The sequence below is a fragment of the Caloenas nicobarica genome, chromosome 15 (assembly GCF_036013445.1).
Source record: "Caloenas nicobarica isolate bCalNic1 chromosome 15, bCalNic1.hap1, whole genome shotgun sequence".
In the NCBI taxonomy this organism is placed as follows: Eukaryota; Metazoa; Chordata; class Aves; order Columbiformes; family Columbidae; genus Caloenas; species Caloenas nicobarica.
The window spans coordinates 8,133,692-8,152,167 of record NC_088259.1 but is presented as its reverse complement, the minus strand read 5'-3'; the positions used below and the strand labels follow the sequence as shown (position 1 = coordinate 8,152,167).

Sequence of the window (18,476 nt, the reverse complement as noted above, 5' to 3'; positions counted from 1 at the left end):
GTGACGCCGCGAGGGGGCAGAGGGCGGAGGGGCGGGGCCGCGGCGGAGACGAGCGGAAAGAGGCGGCGGCAGCGCAGCAACGACTGGTTATTATTGGCTGTTACAGACGCGCGCGGCCCCGCCCCGCCCCGCCGCCCCTCAGCCGTAGTGATAGACGAAGTCGTAGCTGCTCGGCTCCTTGGGGATGGGCGGCGGCGCCTCGGGGATCTGGATGTTCTCCAAGTCCAGCAGCCTCAGCTTCATTTCCATGCTCAGCAACGTGTCCAGGTCGCTTTTGGTCAGCTCACTGGACATGTCCTTCCCCAAGAGGGCATTAAGCCCATCAATCCAGATACAGTACTGTGGAGAAAAAGAGGATAATTCACAACTCCAGGTATAAATGGTAGGTTATGTTGAACCTTTCCATCCATTCAACAATTACAGATACTCCTATACAGCTCCAAAACAGGAAACATGGGAGGGGAGTTAACCTATGGGGGGGGCAGGAAAAAAAGCAGCAAACCACCCCAAAACAGTGCCCACAGATTTCCAAGGGAAGTTAGGAACCTAGAGGCCCTAGGAAAGGACCAAGAGTTTCTATTGTGGCATAACAACAGAAAAAGCAAAACTATTGTGCGCATCAGTGTTTTATAGAGTGTGCAAAAGGGAACAAGTGACTGCACAGGAGGAAAGGAAGTAGCAGCCCAGATTAAGGGAAATTAGCATAGTGTTTTTTTTTTTTTTTTCCTAAAGAGAAAGATAACTGGGGGAAAAAAAAAAAGATTCAGACTAAGCATCAGCAACATTTTCTAAGAATGAACCCGGTGGGAGAGAACCTGCTCAAGCCTTTAATGAGAAGCAACTGATCCTCCTTAATCTCTGAAGTTAATTGCTATATGTTCCACCGCTTAACCGCTATGTTTCTTACCTCATATTTATTAGGCGCAATGAAGTTCAGAGTCTCATCAGGATCATATAATATTGAGAAGGCCAGTTCTAACACTTCCTGAATGGAAAAGAATCTTTCACTCATTGACTGAACAGAACATCATAGCACCTCTGCCTGCAAATCCAACCAGAGGAGCTGGGCTGTCTTGCTGCAGCTCAGCGCCCTTTCCCGTGTCAGTACCCTGAGCAACTCTGAACAGCCTACAGCACAACCGGACTGCTCACCGCACCTGGCAATCACAAGTGAGTATTAGGAAAGGAGCAGCTATGAGATGGGTTTTGTAAACAATACACCTGCAGTGCAGGAGACCATTTGCTCCTGTTGCTTCTTTCACAGTCTTCAACTACAGCGTTAGATGTTAATTACTGGCAAAAAAGAGAGCACTTACCTTGTTCTGTTTCAGTGCACTTTTCTCCTTCATGTGTGGACAATCCTTCCCTGTGACAATGGCTTTAATGTCTGCAACTGGAACTAACAGTGAAAAAGTAAAGCTCACAAACAAGAAATCCTAATCATGAAGAGACAGAACCTTGTTTTGTCTTTGCAACTGAGCATTGTTCCTGTTCTTGTAGCTGATTACTGCAGTTTTCCAAAACACGTTACCAGTAACACATCCCTACAGTTGGCTGCTATAAGAAATACCGAACAATTCCAAGACTCAAAAGGATTTGGGCAGGGACCAAAAGTTGATCTCATCTCAGTCAGGGCTTCAGCCACAGCTCTTCTTCTGTCAGTCACTAGGATGGTACTCATAACAGCCTCCGGACAGCAGAGCACAGAACATTGCAGCATCCTCAGAGCAGTAATCGGGACTTACTTTTTTCCTGTAGAGATTCAAAGGTCACTTCCCCCTGGGCATTATCTTCCAGATCTCCATAGTGTAGCACCTTGTGATTCAGAGCCAGGCGACAATACCAAAATCGTTCTGGAACACACATTGAGTAAGCTGAGCAAGATCATCCACATAAGGTCTGAGCAACCACTAAGTTATAGTCACCCCACCCAAACCCTCCAGACCCCAATTCCTGTTCATGAGGGGATGGCTGTATTCTTAGAAACGCACATCTGTTCCGAACTACTGGTTTGTACAGACAACCCAGGTAACCAGCTTTCCTTTCTGGCAACATGTCTGCTGACAGGTTAATCAATTAGATCTTATTTGCCTACAGTTCTTCATGTGAAAAAATGCAGTAGACACTGTTCCCTTACCTTGTCTTCTGCGATTTCCAATTTTTCTAAAGCTACTTCCCTCACAAAGCCTGTTCAGGCGCTGTTGCTTTATCAGCTCCAAGATCTCAGGTTGGATTTTCTCTCTCAGCTCCCTGACAATCAAATATGGAAGATAAAGCAGAAAATGGAGATAACAGTAAGCACAGAAGGCAACTGTTTTTGTTAGGCACTTACACAATAGGCGGTGACTGGAAGTCATCCTGGCTCATTCTCTCAGACTGGCGTAGTCGCAGAATCTCAGAATAGCTCAGGCTGCGCAGTTTGCTCTTGAACTGGTCCAAGGAGTTTGGTTTAGAGGGGAGAGCCCGTGTGATCTGTTCCCTCACAACCTGCATAACCTAAAAAGGTTGGGCAGGGAGAAAAGCAAGTCACATTCTTGCTGCTTAATGGCAGCAGGGAAGCAGGGCACAGCTCAGTGGCAGCACAGAACTGACAGCATAACTGAGGCCAGGAGTGTCAACATACTAGTGACTTTAAAGAACCAGAATAACAAAGAATGAAATCAGGTCATACCAAATAAAAGTTGGACCATCCTCCCTTACAGCCCACGTCAATGCCCCGTCATACCTTCTGCACCCTACTCTTTAACTAAGTTTACAGGCCAAGTAAACACATGCTGTTCTGCAAGATTCTACAAAATACCTCTTCTCCACTCTGACCTTATTAAAATCTTCTGCTGTCGCCCTCATTTCTTTCCAGGTCTTGTTCAACAGCTGTATGCAGATGGCAAATAGCTCCTCAAATGCACGGTCATGGGTGAAAAACATGGGGTGGTAGTCGTTCCGGCCTTCATTGGCTTCAGGAAGAAACAGAAACCACAACCATGTGTGCACATTGCACAAGAGCTACTAAGCATAACTAAAATCCACTACAGTGGCAGAAACCTGATGGTGTACAATAGTACCAACTCAAAGAGATTAAGACAGTTCAGTATTTTGTCCCCCCATAGACAATCTATATGGGGAATGGCAACTAACCCCACGCATCACCGTGCAAGCCCCTGTGATGCAGGTGCCCTTTTCATATTAGTGCCCCCAAATGACTGCTTGCAGTTGCTTCTCACTCTCCTCTGGTAGAATTTCTTATAGCGGTCAATTGTGTCAGAATGCTGTTTTGAGATTGTCAGGGCTATGAAACTTTTCTCAAGTTCATGATGGTTTCTAGAGTGTCTTTTTAATACGGCACCCTGCTGAAGATTCCGGAAGTTGAAACATTCCACTTGTGTCAGTTTTCCAGGAGAACCAGAGTGCTCTCACTTCAGTTTGATACTGGTATTATCACTGCTACACTGACAGTGCAACTCCAGGCTCCTCCTGTCCTTACACAGCAGAAATGAGATCCAAGTACAAATGCTTGTGAATGTTGGTCAGCCTGTAAGCTACTTCCAGAAGCATCAGCCTAGCAACCTCGAAAGCTGTGGCAAAAAAACGGTACTTACGGAGTTCCCCAACTTGCAAGATCTCACAAAGCATCCTGGTAAGCTCAATGGCACTGCGCCCAAAGGGACACTCATGCTTATCTTCCCGACTGCTGTTCTCCAGAACAATCTACAAGAAGAGGATGCAACACACACTAGGAAGAGCTGCTGAGGTGTTGGTATTTGCAAAAACCAGCAGCATCACTTACCCTAATATAGGTGTCCTGATGAAATTTGGCCAAGTAGAGCATGTTGTCCAATGCAAGCATCCCTGGAGGAGTCTGAGTAAAATCCATGGCTGGATTGATGTGATTCTGTGAAGAGTGTGTAGAAAAAGCCAAAACAAATTAGCTCACAGAAATTGTGTAAGAAACTTTTTTGAATGAATGTTACAACCATCTGGCCACCAAGCGCTCCTCACATGTACCCAAGAGGTAACCTTGGACACCTGCTCACAATGCTATCCAAACTTTTGGGAAGAGGTCGATTCCAAGCTCTTCATAGCACAGGTGTGTACGGTGAGTAAACATCTCCAGGGAATGTGCCTAATGAGCCCTGGCATTTAACTATCAACAAGTTCATAATAATCTTCCCCGGCAGTCTGAGTGTGGCTGAATTTCTAAAACTTAGATACAGAAGTATGCTAAAGCAAACAGCTATTTCTGTTCCTTATGTCCCCACAAGTCTAACAGAGGTTGCTTAGGTTGCCTTTATGTGCTTTACAGTCAGCGCTCTCTCTAGATGCATACAGTGAATCCCAGCATCTTGTAGTCCTTGGTGTACATGGCTTTGCGTTTTTCTGTTCCGCTGCCAGGGTTGGTGTTGCTGTCAGACTCTGCATCAAATGCGATTCTTCTCAACTCAAATATGATGTCTCTCTGTGCCTGAAGGACAGAAGGCAGGGAAATGGTAACATGTGATCAATCACTAGGACAGTATTTTCACATAATGCACAGTCCCACCTCTCCAGAGCTCACACAGTGAATACAGAGAGATGCCAAAGGTCATTAACATTATGTAAGTAGAGGCAATCAATTTCAAAATGGCAAGTTTCAGCATACTGCGTAAAGCAAAATATTTGTTTGCATTTTCCTTTAACTGCTCCAAGCTTAGTTAAAGGCAATTTCTGGGCATTCAAATAATGCTAAGTCATTTCTCACTCAAGACTACAATACCTCCAAGAACTGAGTAACAGACACCTTAAAAACACTCAGCTTCCTTGTATACTGCAAGGAAATGGATAAGGGATGTGCCCTCCATGGAGGTGGAGTAATCAGTTTGACAGCTGGCATCCCACTGGTCAAGAAAGGAATATACAGCTTCCAGTGACCATTTACATTTCTAAAAGTCCCATAGCATACAGCAGGATACTCATGAGCACACCCTAATCTCAAGGACTAAAACATGAGGGGTGGCTTTGAAACTTTATGTATCATCTACTGCAAATGTTACAGAGCTAAAGAGTTCAGGAATATGCCCCCTTGTACATCCTATCAGATCTTACTCAGCTCTAATAGTGACCTGATCATTGGGATCCATCTTGGTCATCATTCTCTCTTCCAGAAGATTAAAGGTCAGGACCTGTAGCACGTACAGCTGATGCGCCATTTCTGTTTTAATTGGGCGATTTCCTCTGATCACATGCTGCAAGATAAAGGATAGGGTAGAAATGAAGACAACACAAATAAAAACTGAGCTATTAGCTGTAGGCATATGCCAGGCTATGTGTACATCTCTGCGTATGAAGATTCAGCTGTTTAACCTCCATATTGCATCAGAAGCATAATTATAATGCTCTGTAACAGCAGAAAGAAGCATCCTGATAACTGCCTTTTGAACAAGTGGCTCCAACTTCACCTTTGAAAGAGTCACTTTTCTGGAAGTGCCCTGAGGACTGCAGAATTTACACTCCGCACAAGTGAAACCTCTATTGAGAGAACATTAGGAAGCATTCCATCATTCCAAACATACTTACATTCAGTATTATAGACCTCAGGTGCTTCTGGGCAAATGCATTAGCCATTTCCTGTTGTGGAATTTAGAGATGAAATAACATGAGTGAAATATAAACAAAAAGCCCACATTGTACAGAAAGGAGAGAAAGATGGCAGCCTATGAATTGGAAGTAGCACTGGCACACAACAAAGTGCTTTTACTACAGACTGTCCGTTTAGCTTGGCATCTCACCACAGAGCAAGCATCAAGTTGAGATGCAAAGGTCATCTTTACCATGGCACAACTCACGGATGGCTCCCCTACAAAACATCATTAATGTAGAGAAAGGCACTAGGGCCGGCAAAGAACAGAAGAAAAACTAGCTTAACGTTGGACATCTAATGATTCTTCAATATCAAGAGATACGGCAGCAGAGAGCATACTGTGGGTTGCGCAGAAAAATCTGTCATCTACAAGAGGTTCCTTCGGTTAGCATTTCACAACCTTCTATACCTAGGTATACACCCAGGATAACAAGGGCTAGAGGATGTAGTTTACAGGTCTCCTCCCTCTCAGAAAATCTTCCTCTGAAATTTACACTTCCTTTGTGTCAGTTACTAAGGAGATATTTAGAAGTCAGTTTAAAGACAATTTGCAGCAGCCCTTCGGTTTATGAAAATAAAGGGTAAATAATGTTTATGCTTAAAGAAAAGCTTCCCGTTTCCCTCTTTACTGCATGGCTTCCTTTCCCAGATGAGGAGGGTTTCCCACCCACCAAGTCATGATGACAAACAGTCACAGCAGACGCAAGTATCTGCTGCAAGCCTTCAGTTCTAGGACCAATTACACGTTTACCTGCAAAAATCTAACCTGTGCATTCCTTGTAAAGTGTGAAGATGTAGTTTTTAAAGCACCAGCGATCTCATTACACCTGCCAGGACCGTGGCACAAGTGCTAATGTCAAGATGGAATATAATCAGAATTTTGCTGTTATAAGCAAAATCTTTGGGTAAGAAAAATCTGTTGGGCAATACATCATCTGGAAGATGTCCAAAAGAACTGCCAGTCTGAGATCTCTCTTCGTGCCTGTGCAGTGTAGACTGAGAGTTAAAAGCAGATGTGCAGCCTTGGACAATTGCACTCAATCAGCTGTACATTCTGAGCAATCCAAGACTGTTCCAACTGCTCATATCAACCCTGCTCCTGAGAAGCTTTATGAGGAGTCTGATAAAATGTGTATATTAGCCTCATTCCAAGTTCCTAGTATCACTTTTGCTCCAGACAGAAACCTCCTAAAACAAGAAAGTGATATGCTGGCTGATAGCCAAGCCATAATGGCTGCAAGTTCAGCAGCGTTCATGTTACAACCAAAATGCGTCAGGGCCCAAATGGAAGGTATCTAAGAAGCACCTAGATGAAATAGGAAGTGGTTTCACAGATAACACACGGCCCTCCCAGTCACTATTTTTTAGTATGATTCCTGAGATCTAGTACTGAGAATAGAACAAGGCCTGTTGCTAGGATTTGTTCAAGCATGCAACACAGAATCCTTACTCTGAAGGAATTAGTTTATACATGGGATGAAGTAACAGGTGACTGAAGCAGATAAACAGTGGGAAGGACAAAGACAATTAAACGATTCTAAATAGCATAGTAAGAAGCATGAGCACGCACACAGCCTAACCACTGCTAAAGGATCTATGTTCTGCTGAGAGTCCAATAATGCCCACTTTGCCACTTGATGGGGTCAGACCATCACAGAATCCTCTATGTTGGAAAGAGACGTCTTGAGTGAGATTTGGGGTATCCCACACTAGTGAGATTTGGGGTATAAACTCAGGCTGTAGTAAGTTTAAAGAGAGCCAGACTGCTAAAGAACTGGTTCCAGTTTTAAAACTGGTTCACCTGGTCAGCCTTGTACCATCAGTTTCCTTTTACAATCATCTTTATTGTCTTATGTGCACAATAAGTCATTCAAGATTTCTCCTGCTACTGATTCTTCTCCCTTCACAATCTGAGTGCATCCCCAGGAGTCCTCCCGCCCTTCTCCCTAGGCTCACCCACTATCTGAAGCCTGTTTGCATCGTTTCTGAGACACAAGGAGGCATAACTGGCAAAAAGCTAACATACCTACAGTTCCACATGACCAGCCCCCAGGCTTGAGTTACTTACAGTGATGGGCAGGTCTAGTGGGTTAAGCAGCTTGTCCTGCTGGCAGAAAGCAAAAAAAGGCACAAAGAGAAGCAGACAGGATTTAGCTCGGAGTCCAGAAATAAGGCACAAACAAGGCACTAGAGAAGAAAGGCTTAACACAGCAAAGCTACACAATACAGACATATGCACATCTTGCACGTAGCTGAGACCTTGAGGGTTTCCTCACAGCAGGACAGGTGTCTCATTTCTCACATTTACCAGTGGGAATATCCCCCTATGACTTCAGAAAGGTCCCTTTTTTGGGGGAGGGGGAAGTGGGGGAGTTTGTTTAGTAAGTACATACAATCCCAAGGACTCTACCCAGCCTACCTCTCCCATACGGAATTATCTTTCTTCAAAAAAAATTTCCATGCTGTATAGAGGATTACTTTCTGCCTCTCAAAGCCTTTCAGATTCCTTTCTGAGCATCTCCTAAACATAGATGCACTGCTCCAGAACACATTATTAGTAAGATGGTGGTACTTCTCCTCTGTTGCCACACTGAAACAGCTACATAAGTTCTTGGCAAGGTCTGAGGTCTGCCGTGCCCAGACAATATTTCTGACACATAAACAGCCAACCAGTAACCATTATTCAGGTTTAAAGTCAAAAAGCAAGAACAAACCTGTCTCCTGTCCTCAGGTGCCTTCAGGAAGAGGGCATTGATCAGGGCAATGGCATATGTCTGAATCTCTTGGTTTGAGCTACAGAGACAAAAATGGGAGAAGCATCAGAGAACAGACAGTATAGAATGTCACAGCTTGCTGCTTTGCCTGTACTGTAAGAACATTTACTACAGCCGTTGTGCATTCAACGGACAAGTGGGATTCAGGTAATCTGCTTCCATGCCATCCAACTTTTCATAAGGCCTGCGAAGAGCTGACAGAAATTGCTGACTGCGGGCTCCATTATTCAGAAGACAGTACAGATTGCAGCCCAGCAGAGGTCAGAGTTCAGGACCACCACAGTTTGCTTCCAATGTTGAAATTAGCTCTGTAAAGCCCAGTTATACTGCAGTCTATTATATAGAAACAGCAAGAAACTCATATGGAGCAAGTAACTATTCTCCCCCATGGCAGCAGAAGCCACCAAACACAAATGGAACCAAGGGGGAAGCGTGCCTCTCTTCACAGCATTGCCTTCCAGCCTCCGTAGTTTGCACATCTCTTTCAGACTTGTTTCCATGGACCTGTTCTTCCAAAACCTATCCCCTGTTAAAGATTGTGCCCTCCTGATAGCCTTGCCAGACAAATAACAGCAAGACCCAACTCACTCTCCAGCTTCCCTTTCTACAATATTCCTTGCATAGATACTTTCTTCAGCAACCATCAGTACAGTTGTTAAAGCAAAATATCTTTGCTCAAGACATAAACTCACATGCTTAAGCGCTTCCAGAACACAGAACATATTTTTCCAAGGTCTCACTTTAAAAAAAAATCTGTTAGAAATCCTAAAGTTCAAGTAAAATGTCATACCAGTAATACTTTAGAAATAGCATCTTCAAGTGTTTTAAACGCAAAAGGATGTATTTTCAAATTTACAGGTGTTAATAAAATTGATTTAAATCACACCACTGTTGGGTGGACACTCACACTTGCAGATGAGAAATGAGCTGCCCCACGGTGATCTCTTCTGCTATCTTCTGATACAGGGTCTGACTGTTCAGCACCATGCTTTCTAGAATGGCTAAGGATCGTTGGAGGATGGAGACATCGACCATGGGCTGACTCACATACCCTGCAATCTAAAAAAGAGATGAAGTAGCAGGTCAGCAGGTGCCCATCCAGGAAACCTCGTGCTGAGACAAGCTAAAGGAGACAGGGCTCAGAACGCTGGGTGCACTGCGCTCTGAATGAGTGCTCAGCTTCTCACAGTCATCTGGCTCATCCTGGAAGCTGCATTAAAGCACAAAAAGAAACAGCATCCATTCACCCCCTTTACCCAAACTCACCTGTTTGATAAAGGTTATTGAGACCATGTCCCACGAGACAATACCATGGTCCATGAGCTCCAAGAAGGCAGTCAAGGTGAAAGCCAACATCTCACTGTAACTGAGAAAATTAAGAATGCAGTTACAAGAGATCTGGTAGCAAGGAAAAACTCTATTCAATCTGAATAAGCTGGATAAGAGAAAAATGTCACCATCTTCTCCTAATAAAACAATTTTCTCTGCTATACCTTCTTTGGCCCTTTCCTTTTCCTAAGATAAACAGACTTTTGGCCTTCATAGCAACTCTCCTTATGATGCAGGTCAGAAAGTACTGACCACATAATATACAAGTGCCAGCAACATGCTTGCTGCTGTCCAGCATGCACATGCCACCAGTTCTACAGGAATGTTTTTGTGTGCAACTGCATATGGATTTTTCACAGGATACCTTCTCCCTTAGACCACAGATGAATAACTGCTGGAGTAGATTATGAGCGCAAGTAATAAAAGTTGTTTAAATTATCAAAGTGACCTTTCAATGCAAGTTTCATACATCATAAATGTCTCTTCTTTTGCCTCATGAGGTTTAGCAAATGAGTAGAAAGACTTTGTCTTAACAGACTGGCATTTGCTATGAGGTTAGCTGCTTAATGACACTTCAGCAAGCTAAATTAGTCCCTTATTTGAGGCCCTGTTATAGAGTCCTGGAATACAAGAAACTTACTGGGACAGAAGCTTGGTTCCGCTCTCCACAAGCCGTGTCAGCACTGTGATCCCTTCCATGTTGATGAACTCTGTGGCAAAGGTAACATCTGCTGAAAGTTTAGCCAGTTCCTTCATGGCATCCAGTCGGGCTTCCATACTGTGTGACTGGATCCTCTCCATCAGCTGGCGAGCGGCCCTGGACTGAAAGAAAGATGACGCTGGTTACAGACGAGTCACCCACAGCTGAGTCCTGCCAGCAGCAGCGTTCTGTGAGAAGCCCATGGATGGGCGGACAGCACAGCTGGGGTTGGGAGGCACCAGCAATGACAGAAGTAGCAGCGGTCAGCAAGTCTAAGATAGACTAGAAAAGGCTGCACTCAGCACCAGTTACAGCCAAGCAGGAGGCGAGTAAAATGCTATTTTACATGTTAGAGTGAATGCTTGTTTTTCATCTTGGTGAGGTGAGTGGAGATGGATATAGAAATATGGAGCAAGACCTCTGAAGAAATACAATGTTACAAGAAATCTCTCAGATTCAAAGAGAAGCACAAATTCATTTTGTGTATCCACGTGACATTCTGTAAGATTTCTCAGACACAGCAATGATATCCTCTTAACCACCTCTTGCGCAAATACCTCTTCCCGTTCTACTCACTCTCAGCTATGTGCCATGACACTTGCACAAAAAAGTTTAAGAATTTCAATAAAAAGGAAGCTGCGGCAAGTCTGCAAAAGACAACTGTTGAAGTCACAATAGCAAGAATTCACCAGGAACAACCACCCCTGCTTCAAATTTGTCTCGTTTTAATTTCTGCATTAAGTCACCAGCACCGGTGCTTTCCAGCTGACCATACTAACTGCACTCATATTGAGGATGTGTCTGTCAGGTGCCTCACAACACGCTATTCTAGAAGACGCAATAAAAATGTAGACTGTATTTGTTTACATAAAGTCCTATAAAACAGCAAAGAATCCAAAGGAAAGATACACACCACAACCAGGAAGGAAAACAAGAGTGTGCGCCTCATTATGCAGAATGGCCCACAACAAAGGTGAGCCACCTGCAGTTTGGGGAGAAGGAGAAAGAAAAGCTGAGAGGCAAGAAACAGCCTCTCATACAAGGACAGCTACTGACAAAAAGGGATCTGAGGAAAAATTTACCGGGGAGACTGCCAGCTGTAGGATAGTTCCATTCTTGATGTCACAGCGAGTCTGAAAGAAAACAAATTCACGTTGCAGAAAAGTAGGGGGAAAAGAATGCAACTGGATCTACGGTGACCATTCGTGTGCACAAGTAAAAGGGTTCCTATACCACGCAACCCTGCTGAGGGTATTGAACCGAGTCACTGGCTGCTCGCACCCATGGCATGCAAAGGGAGATGTGCACGGCTCCTCCGCTGAATGCCACCATTCCAGTCCGAGTATTTCTGACAGCAAAGATGCTGCCCCTCAAGGATCAGTGACAGTTTTGTTCCATGACACTAGTCCAAGGCATGCTGCACTCTTGGCCAGGACATCAGCAAATTGCCACCTCTCACACTGACCTGCTCTGTGATGTACAGCTGAGGACCATCAGCATACCGCAAAGTGTAGTATTCAGGGTTTGGCAATGACCACCTGGCAGAGGAAGAAGAAGGATACATAAGCTTCTTCCTCCTCTTTCTTCTGGCTCTCAGTTCAGAAAAGAAGCTTGATCCCAGAGGAGTGGAAAAGAACTTTCAAGTAAAGCTTTAGCATGGGAAATAAGGTCTCCAAAGAGGAGAGAAAACACCTTCCTCTTGAGAGGATGGTACTTCAACCTGCTCTAAGTCAAGCTCTGTGAAATGTCTGAAGAGGCCTACACCTCAGGAACAGCAAGATGGGCCAGTCCTCAGAGACGCTGATCTGAGGGGCATACATACGCACACACTCAGAATTGGCCTCTGTCTTCCAGAAGATCCTTTTCTTTCTGATTTAAACCCTGGTCCATGCCACAGCCAAAACTGGCAGCAGGCAGCATGGATCGTGCTAGCAGCACACTGACAAGCAGCAGAGACTTTCCACAGCAAGATTTGTCAGAACAGACTTCCTCCCCAAGGGTTCCCAGAGAACTACTCACCCATCACAGACCTCCTTGATGATGGATGCAAGAGGCCTTTTCTAGAACAGAAAGAAAGAATCCTTAGTAGCCATGTTCCTCTCAACCAGAAAGGAATACTGCCCATTTCTATGCTTCCCACATTCCAGTACCAAGGTTGTGGTGCACTTCCCCCCCACACCTGGTTACCAGGTCTCACCTGATCTATCTCCAGCAGCTGGGCATTGGCACCTGGCCACTCAACAGCTACTTTCACAATGTCTGAAGGTGGTGGCATTGCTCCAGACTCCTCCTGGTGCCTTTACAACAGCATACACCCCCACACCTGTTGAGAGAAAGGATAGTGAGCAACTCTAAAAAATATTTCAATTGCTACATTGCATCTAACACCAAGCTTCAAAACACTGCATAAGACCGGCCTTATCGTTTGCTGGGCCAGCTAGGGACAAAACATCCAGTGTGCCAGAGATCAAGGCCTCACACTAAACCAGCACATTGTGACATTGTATGCCCAACCTTATCACCTAAGGAATACTTCTGAGAGCTTGTTGGGGTACTCACACAAGAAGGAGAGTCACCCTGACCAGCAAAGCCCCATCTGCCATCCACTGTCACTGCCAGTGCAGTTCACAGGACTAGTAAAGCAACAGCTCCCTACGCTCAGCTCCTCTCTGTACACAAGAGGGGGAACGTACTGTCCAGGTAGCCTCCCCGCCATGGGCTGGTGTGTAGTGATTCACATTTCTCAGATACTGTGATGCCCAAACAGGCTCCTACGCAGAGTAGCAGCAGCTATCTTTATCCCATTCCCTTCCTATAACATCATAAATCCAAAACACGAATACCCATTACAGAAGAAAAGTTAGCTCGGCATTTGCTCTGGAGATCTACCTTTCACTCCTTTATCTGCCTTAGTGCATAAGCTTGTGTTCAGGGTTTGGTCCCAGACAGTTGTCAGGCATGCTGGTTTGTGCTTCATCTGGCAGTAAGAGGCTGTAAAGAAATGTACTTGTTCAGTTCCTTTTTAACCCTCTGCTGGGTGGAGGGAGCAGCCCTGCTCTCTCCCACAGAGCCATAGCGAGAGAGTCAGGTGGGAGCGAGACAACCCTCCTCACCAGCTGTTCTCAGGAACAAAGGCTTCAAGCTGCCAAAAATGAGATCTGACAGGACACAGAAGTAGTCCTGTCCTTAAGGACTCCTCCCGAGACTCAATTTCCAGCATACCCTGAATGAGATGGCAAGCATCCGAAATACAATTTCCCAGCTCCCATTTCTCCAAGTGGGGCAACCCAATCCTCCTTTCCCAGAACAGAGATGAGACAGCACTGAGCAGGGACATGGTTTCGTGATTAACATACTTTCCTGACTTCCTGTATCAACTGGGAAAGAGATGCTAAGCCTCATCCTGAGCTAGAGATGCTAAGGTCTGAAAGGAAAAACCAGCAGCCTTCAGAATTTTCCTGATGCAAGGCAAGAAGAGAGAACTTTCCACAGATCAGCAAAGACCAAGCAGGTGCAGAGATACCTGGCCCAGGAAATTGGTCTCCATGACTGTTCTGGAAAGGGAACTTCTATGAAATGAGCTGAATCTATCACAAAAGGTGTGTATGCCTGGCCTGGATAAGATGATGACCCAGAAATCCACTTGTGATCTCAGTTAATGAAGCTCACGTGCCTCTTCCTTCCCTCGCAGAGACTGTTATCACTGCATGGAGAGATACGAAAACTCAGGTGTGCTAACATTTCTCTGCATTTGTACACACACAAACCACTTAATCAGCCCCCTATGACTATCTTCTAGCTCCAGTTGAGGCAGCTTCCTCACTTAAGAACATAGAATGCTACGATCTCCTGGTGCACCCTTCCCAGGCAGTCACAGCACTATCATTGCCCTGCCTGCTGGAACTAAGGATGAGGAGTGCTGGTCTTCCTTCGTCCACAGTGAACTAGGATTTCAGACAATAAAGAGTAAGGAACCCAGGACCAGAACAGCACCTTGCCTCATTGCATAAGCAGAACAAAGCACTTAGGAATCTGCATAAAGACAGGAATGCTTTGAACCCAGATATATTTAGAAGACTGCAGCCCCCTGTACAGCACTTATTATTGGGGTTAGTATCCACAGCAAGCCTACCTATAGCAGTTATCCTCAGTCTGTTCACAAGTCAACGCCCAATACCTCATATTTCTGAGGACAGGAAAAGTCTGCCAAGCATGTCATACTGCAAGTCAGAAGAGTCCCACCTGAGCATAAAAATCTGACTTTCTCTAACATGCAAGTACAGTGTAATAGAGACAAGACAGAACCAACGTACTCTCTAGCATCAGCCATAACAATTCGGAGCTTACACAATCTTTCTGTGTCACAAAGAGACAGATGAACCTAATAAAACTACGAATCAGTCCTCCTCACTTCCTTTTCCTGAATTACACACACACACAAATAAATAATCCAGACTTTCAAATGGCTTTTGCAGAAATAGCTCAAAACAGGGATAACTCATCATCTAAATCTTTAAGTACACCATGGCAATTACTAGTATACAAGCGGTAGCACAGCTCTGTACATATTCCCCAGACAAAGTGCCCAGTTTGCACGACACCCCCAGATCTGCAGCATATACAGGTTTCCATCCATTAAGCCCAGAAACAGATAGGCAGTTCCCAAATGGTATGTGATTTCCACTCACTGTTCTTCACTCAGCAACCAAAGCCTATGACGGCCTAAACCTGAAAGCCTGAGAAATCCTGGTCCTATGACATGAGCACACGTCACCTCCAATAATCAGAGTGTCTTGCAATAACCGGGCAGATAATTACCTCTCCCACAATTGAACTAACTCACAACTAGAAACCATGTAAATCCCTTCAGTGTTCAAGGCACAGCAAACGCACAGTGAAGAGTCGAGGCTCACAGATCACTTGCTTGGGTATTTAGAACTGAATTTGCAACTCTGTCACCGTTTATTGCAGGGCAACAATAAGCAATATACCCATGAGTAATTAGCATCTAATTACCAATTCTCCCTTCAGCCTCTTGCAGTCTTCCGTTTGTACTGCAATTTACACTGCAAGTTGCTACTGAAGAGTACAAGAAAACACAATACTTTATATGGCATAATAAAGATGCCCAGATTACTAAAGGTAGAAGCCTTTACAAGTCTCTAACTTGTCTTCTCCTTTGCAAAGAACACGCATCATTCAGGGAGAGGAAGTGCACAACAAAGCAAAACCATTGATATTATGAGGAATTCTGCAGAAATCATAGAATCATTTTGGTTGGAAAAGACCCTTAAGATCATCAAGTCCAAGCACAAACCTAACACTGCCAAGTCCACCTCTAAACCATGTCCCTACATGCCTTATAAATGTAAGTATATAAATATAAGTACATTTTCCTGTTTCATAAAGAAAAAGTACTGCAGACATAGGTGCACAGATCCTAGAGACAATGCACGCTACCTGCAGCTCTCTCGACATCCTCGCCACTGAAAACATTAACCAAGTTGTATGACACTACCTTCACGTCTCAAAAAAAGCTTTCAGCTGCCTACAAACTCAGAAAGTAACTCACCATGATAGGTTAGACTATTTCTGCCTCAAACTTCTTCCATAAATGAGCACCCACTCATCACTGGAAAGTATGTTCCATATTCCGATCAGTATTCTGTGCACAACAAATACACAGTAAAAGAAACAGAGTGTAAGGACCGTTTCATTGCACAGCAGCACCACGGAACAGACTCCACATGAGCCTACTGAGGAAGAGATTCAAATATCAAAATGAATTTGCTAAATAGAACCCCAAGAAAGAGGAATTAAAAATTTTAAAAGGTAGGAAACTCTTCAGACAGTCTGGGTAAAACAACCCTTTGAAGTACCCACACAGATCAGTGGCTCAGCGGAAGATTCTTTCCAGAAGAGGGACACGAAGACCCGACTATAAATGAAAAGGGTACTTCAGGTCAGCCTCTAACATGAGGTTGTCTGCCAAAAGTGTTCTTTGAAAATATTTCACTCTATCTCTGCAGGCAAGAGAGGTGACAGATGTTAAATTTTACAATGGATATTTTGCAGTGCACTGGTGATATATCTGATAAAATGACTGTTCAGAAGCTCTCGGGAAGAAGCACAGACTGCAATTTTGCATAATTGTGATTATCAGTCACTTACGGGTCTCTCAGAGCACATTCTTCTCAACAACCGCATGTAAGCAATTCTCACAGTTTTATACAGGCAGGCAACAGCCAAGGTGAAATCCATCAAAGATGAACCACTCTGCTTCCACAGAGTGAGTTCCTTCATACAAAGCAGTGGTGCAGGGGTAGCTGCAAGGCAAGGAGAAAGCAGCAGAGCCACTAATAACACACCATTCAAGAGATTTCTGAGAAGCCGCAAGCTAAAACAGTTAGAGTATTTGAAACAGAATTTCCCTATTCACAACTCAATCTTCTTTTCATTACAGAGAGAGAACAAAGCGTGCTCCACACAGAATGAAAATGAGGATGATGAAAGGACATTCCATGAAAAAGAAAAACTGCCTGGTAGAATCCCCCAGTCAACAAGCAAATAGCTGCAGCTTCTGAAACCTGTAGATGCAACAAAACGTCCCAGTCAGCTCTCGGCAATCCCCAGATGGTGGTACCGACAGGCCAAGCCAAAGGCGGAGGTGATGCCAGAGAGTGACCAGCTGGGTAAGCATGCAAAGAAGACAGAGTACCCGACCAGCAGCGTAAGAGGTCAGCAGACAGCAGAGTCCAACCCCAGGGCCATGTACAGTTTTCTGTTACCTCATATAACCAGCAAAGAGAAACACTCATCACTAGAGAAACCACAGAACCAGGCAGCTCAGATGCTCCATCTCTGGGATGCTACGTTCCTCCAAAGGCCTTCCCGGCGGCACTTTGGCTGTAAAACAGGACGCCTGTGACGCTGGACTCTTACCCTGCACACTCCAACCCGGCTGGGCAGAGACCACCGCTCAGCACAGACAGACACTGATAGCAACAGGCAAAAACAGAGAACTGCTTTTTTATTATTTTTAATCAGTCGGGTGGGCTGAACGCAGCCCGTCGGTCAGCAGCTCCCGAAGCTCGGGCCGAAACTCAATTTAAGGCGCTAAACGCTTTTTTCTGCCGCGGCGCTGTCGGTTCAGCGCCCCCGGCCCGGCCCGGCGCGGCCCCTCCCGCTCTCACGCCCGGGAGCCGGGACGGCGCGGCGGCCCCGCAAGCACCGAGAGCCGCGGCTCCGGCGGCCGCAGCACGGCGGGAGCTCCGCCGGCGGGACGGGCGCAGAGCGGACCCGGCGGCCCCAGGCCGGAGCCTCGCGGAGGGGCGGGCCGCCACAGGAAGGGCCGCGGCGCCGCAGCAGGCCCAGGAAAGAAGCACCGGTGACCGGGCCCGTCAGACCCGCGGCGCGCCGCCCGGCTCCCGCGGACCCCGCGCAGCCCCCGCCCGCCGCCCTGCGCTCACCCGGCCCCGCCGCGGCCGCTCCGCGTCCCGGCCGCCCGGCAGCTCCGGCGGCCCCGCCAAGGCGCTGCCGGCCACTGGCGCCGCCAGCTGTCACTCAGCCGCCTCGCCGCCGATTGGCCGCGACACGCGCGTCACGCGCCCGCAGCGCGTTGCCATGGAGACCTCGGGCGGCCGACCCCGCCCCGGCGCGGAGCGAACCCGGGCGGAGGCAGCGGCCGCTCCGTCCGCCGGTCCCGTCACCACTCGAGCGTGACAGCCACGTCCGCAGCCTACATGAGCTACGCTAACCGAGTCTCCCTCGTCCCTGCGCCCCTCCGCTCCCTCGGGCCGCCACGGGAGGGCTCACGGCAGCGCCCCGTGCTAGCAGCGGCCCGCCTCCAGGACCGGCTGTGACCGCCCGGGGCCGGGTCTCCACCGGCTCACGCAGAGCAGCTTTCCCTGCAGCTGTGCGGACCACTGCGCACCGGGCTGGCGGGGAACACCGGAGGGGCGCCGCGACTGCGTGTGACACCCGCCCGAGCGAGCGCGAAGCCCCGGCCGCGCCTCCGCCGGCGGCACCGCCCGCCCCGTCCGGCCTGGACCCGCCCCCG

General features: G+C 46.5%; 1 protein-coding gene across 6 annotated transcripts; it reads right to left on the bottom strand.

Moving 5' to 3' along the window:
• Positions 1-79: 79 nt before the first annotated feature.
• ELMO2 (engulfment and cell motility 2) lies at positions 80-18,465 on the bottom strand. 6 transcript variants are annotated; one of them, XM_065645342.1, is made up of 22 exons: positions 18,351-18,465; positions 13,307-13,408; positions 12,615-12,740; positions 12,437-12,477; positions 11,883-11,955; positions 11,500-11,550; positions 10,358-10,539; positions 9,655-9,754; positions 9,296-9,447; positions 8,329-8,407; positions 5,551-5,601; positions 5,097-5,219; positions 4,325-4,459; positions 3,785-3,889; positions 3,597-3,705; positions 2,818-2,954; positions 2,333-2,496; positions 2,138-2,250; positions 1,746-1,853; positions 1,317-1,399; positions 908-985; positions 80-339 (listed from the first exon to the last, which is right to left on the bottom strand). In XM_065645342.1, the coding sequence occupies exons 3-22, from the start codon at positions 12,690-12,692 to the stop codon at positions 139-141; spliced, it is 2,163 nt and encodes a 720-aa protein (XP_065501414.1). In that variant the 5' UTR covers positions 12,693-12,740; positions 13,307-13,408; positions 18,351-18,465; the 3' UTR covers positions 80-138. The 6 variants fall into 6 exon arrangements, with proteins under 6 accessions (XP_065501414.1, XP_065501413.1, XP_065501416.1 ...); XM_065645341.1 differs by lacking the exon at positions 18,351-18,465 and adding an exon at positions 17,887-17,996; XM_065645344.1 differs by lacking the exon at positions 18,351-18,465 and adding an exon at positions 13,941-13,959.
• Between the last annotated feature and the right edge of the window lie 11 nt (positions 18,466-18,476).

What these genes read in the sequence shown, in the direction of transcription:
- ELMO2 (XM_065645342.1), bottom strand. Translation starts at nt 12,692, where the DNA reads ATGCCACCACCTTCAGACATTGTGAAAGTAGCTGTTGAGTGGCCAGGT. An exon ending in GGAACCAAGCTTCTGTCCCA is followed by an intron (nt 9,755 to 10,357) that starts GTAAGTTTCTTG and finishes TAATTTTCTCAG; the next exon opens with TTACAGTGAGATGTTGGCTT. An exon ending in ATCAGGACACCTATATTAGG is followed by an intron (nt 3,706 to 3,784) that starts GTAAGTGATGCT and finishes CTCTTCTTGTAG; the next exon opens with ATTGTTCTGGAGAACAGCAG.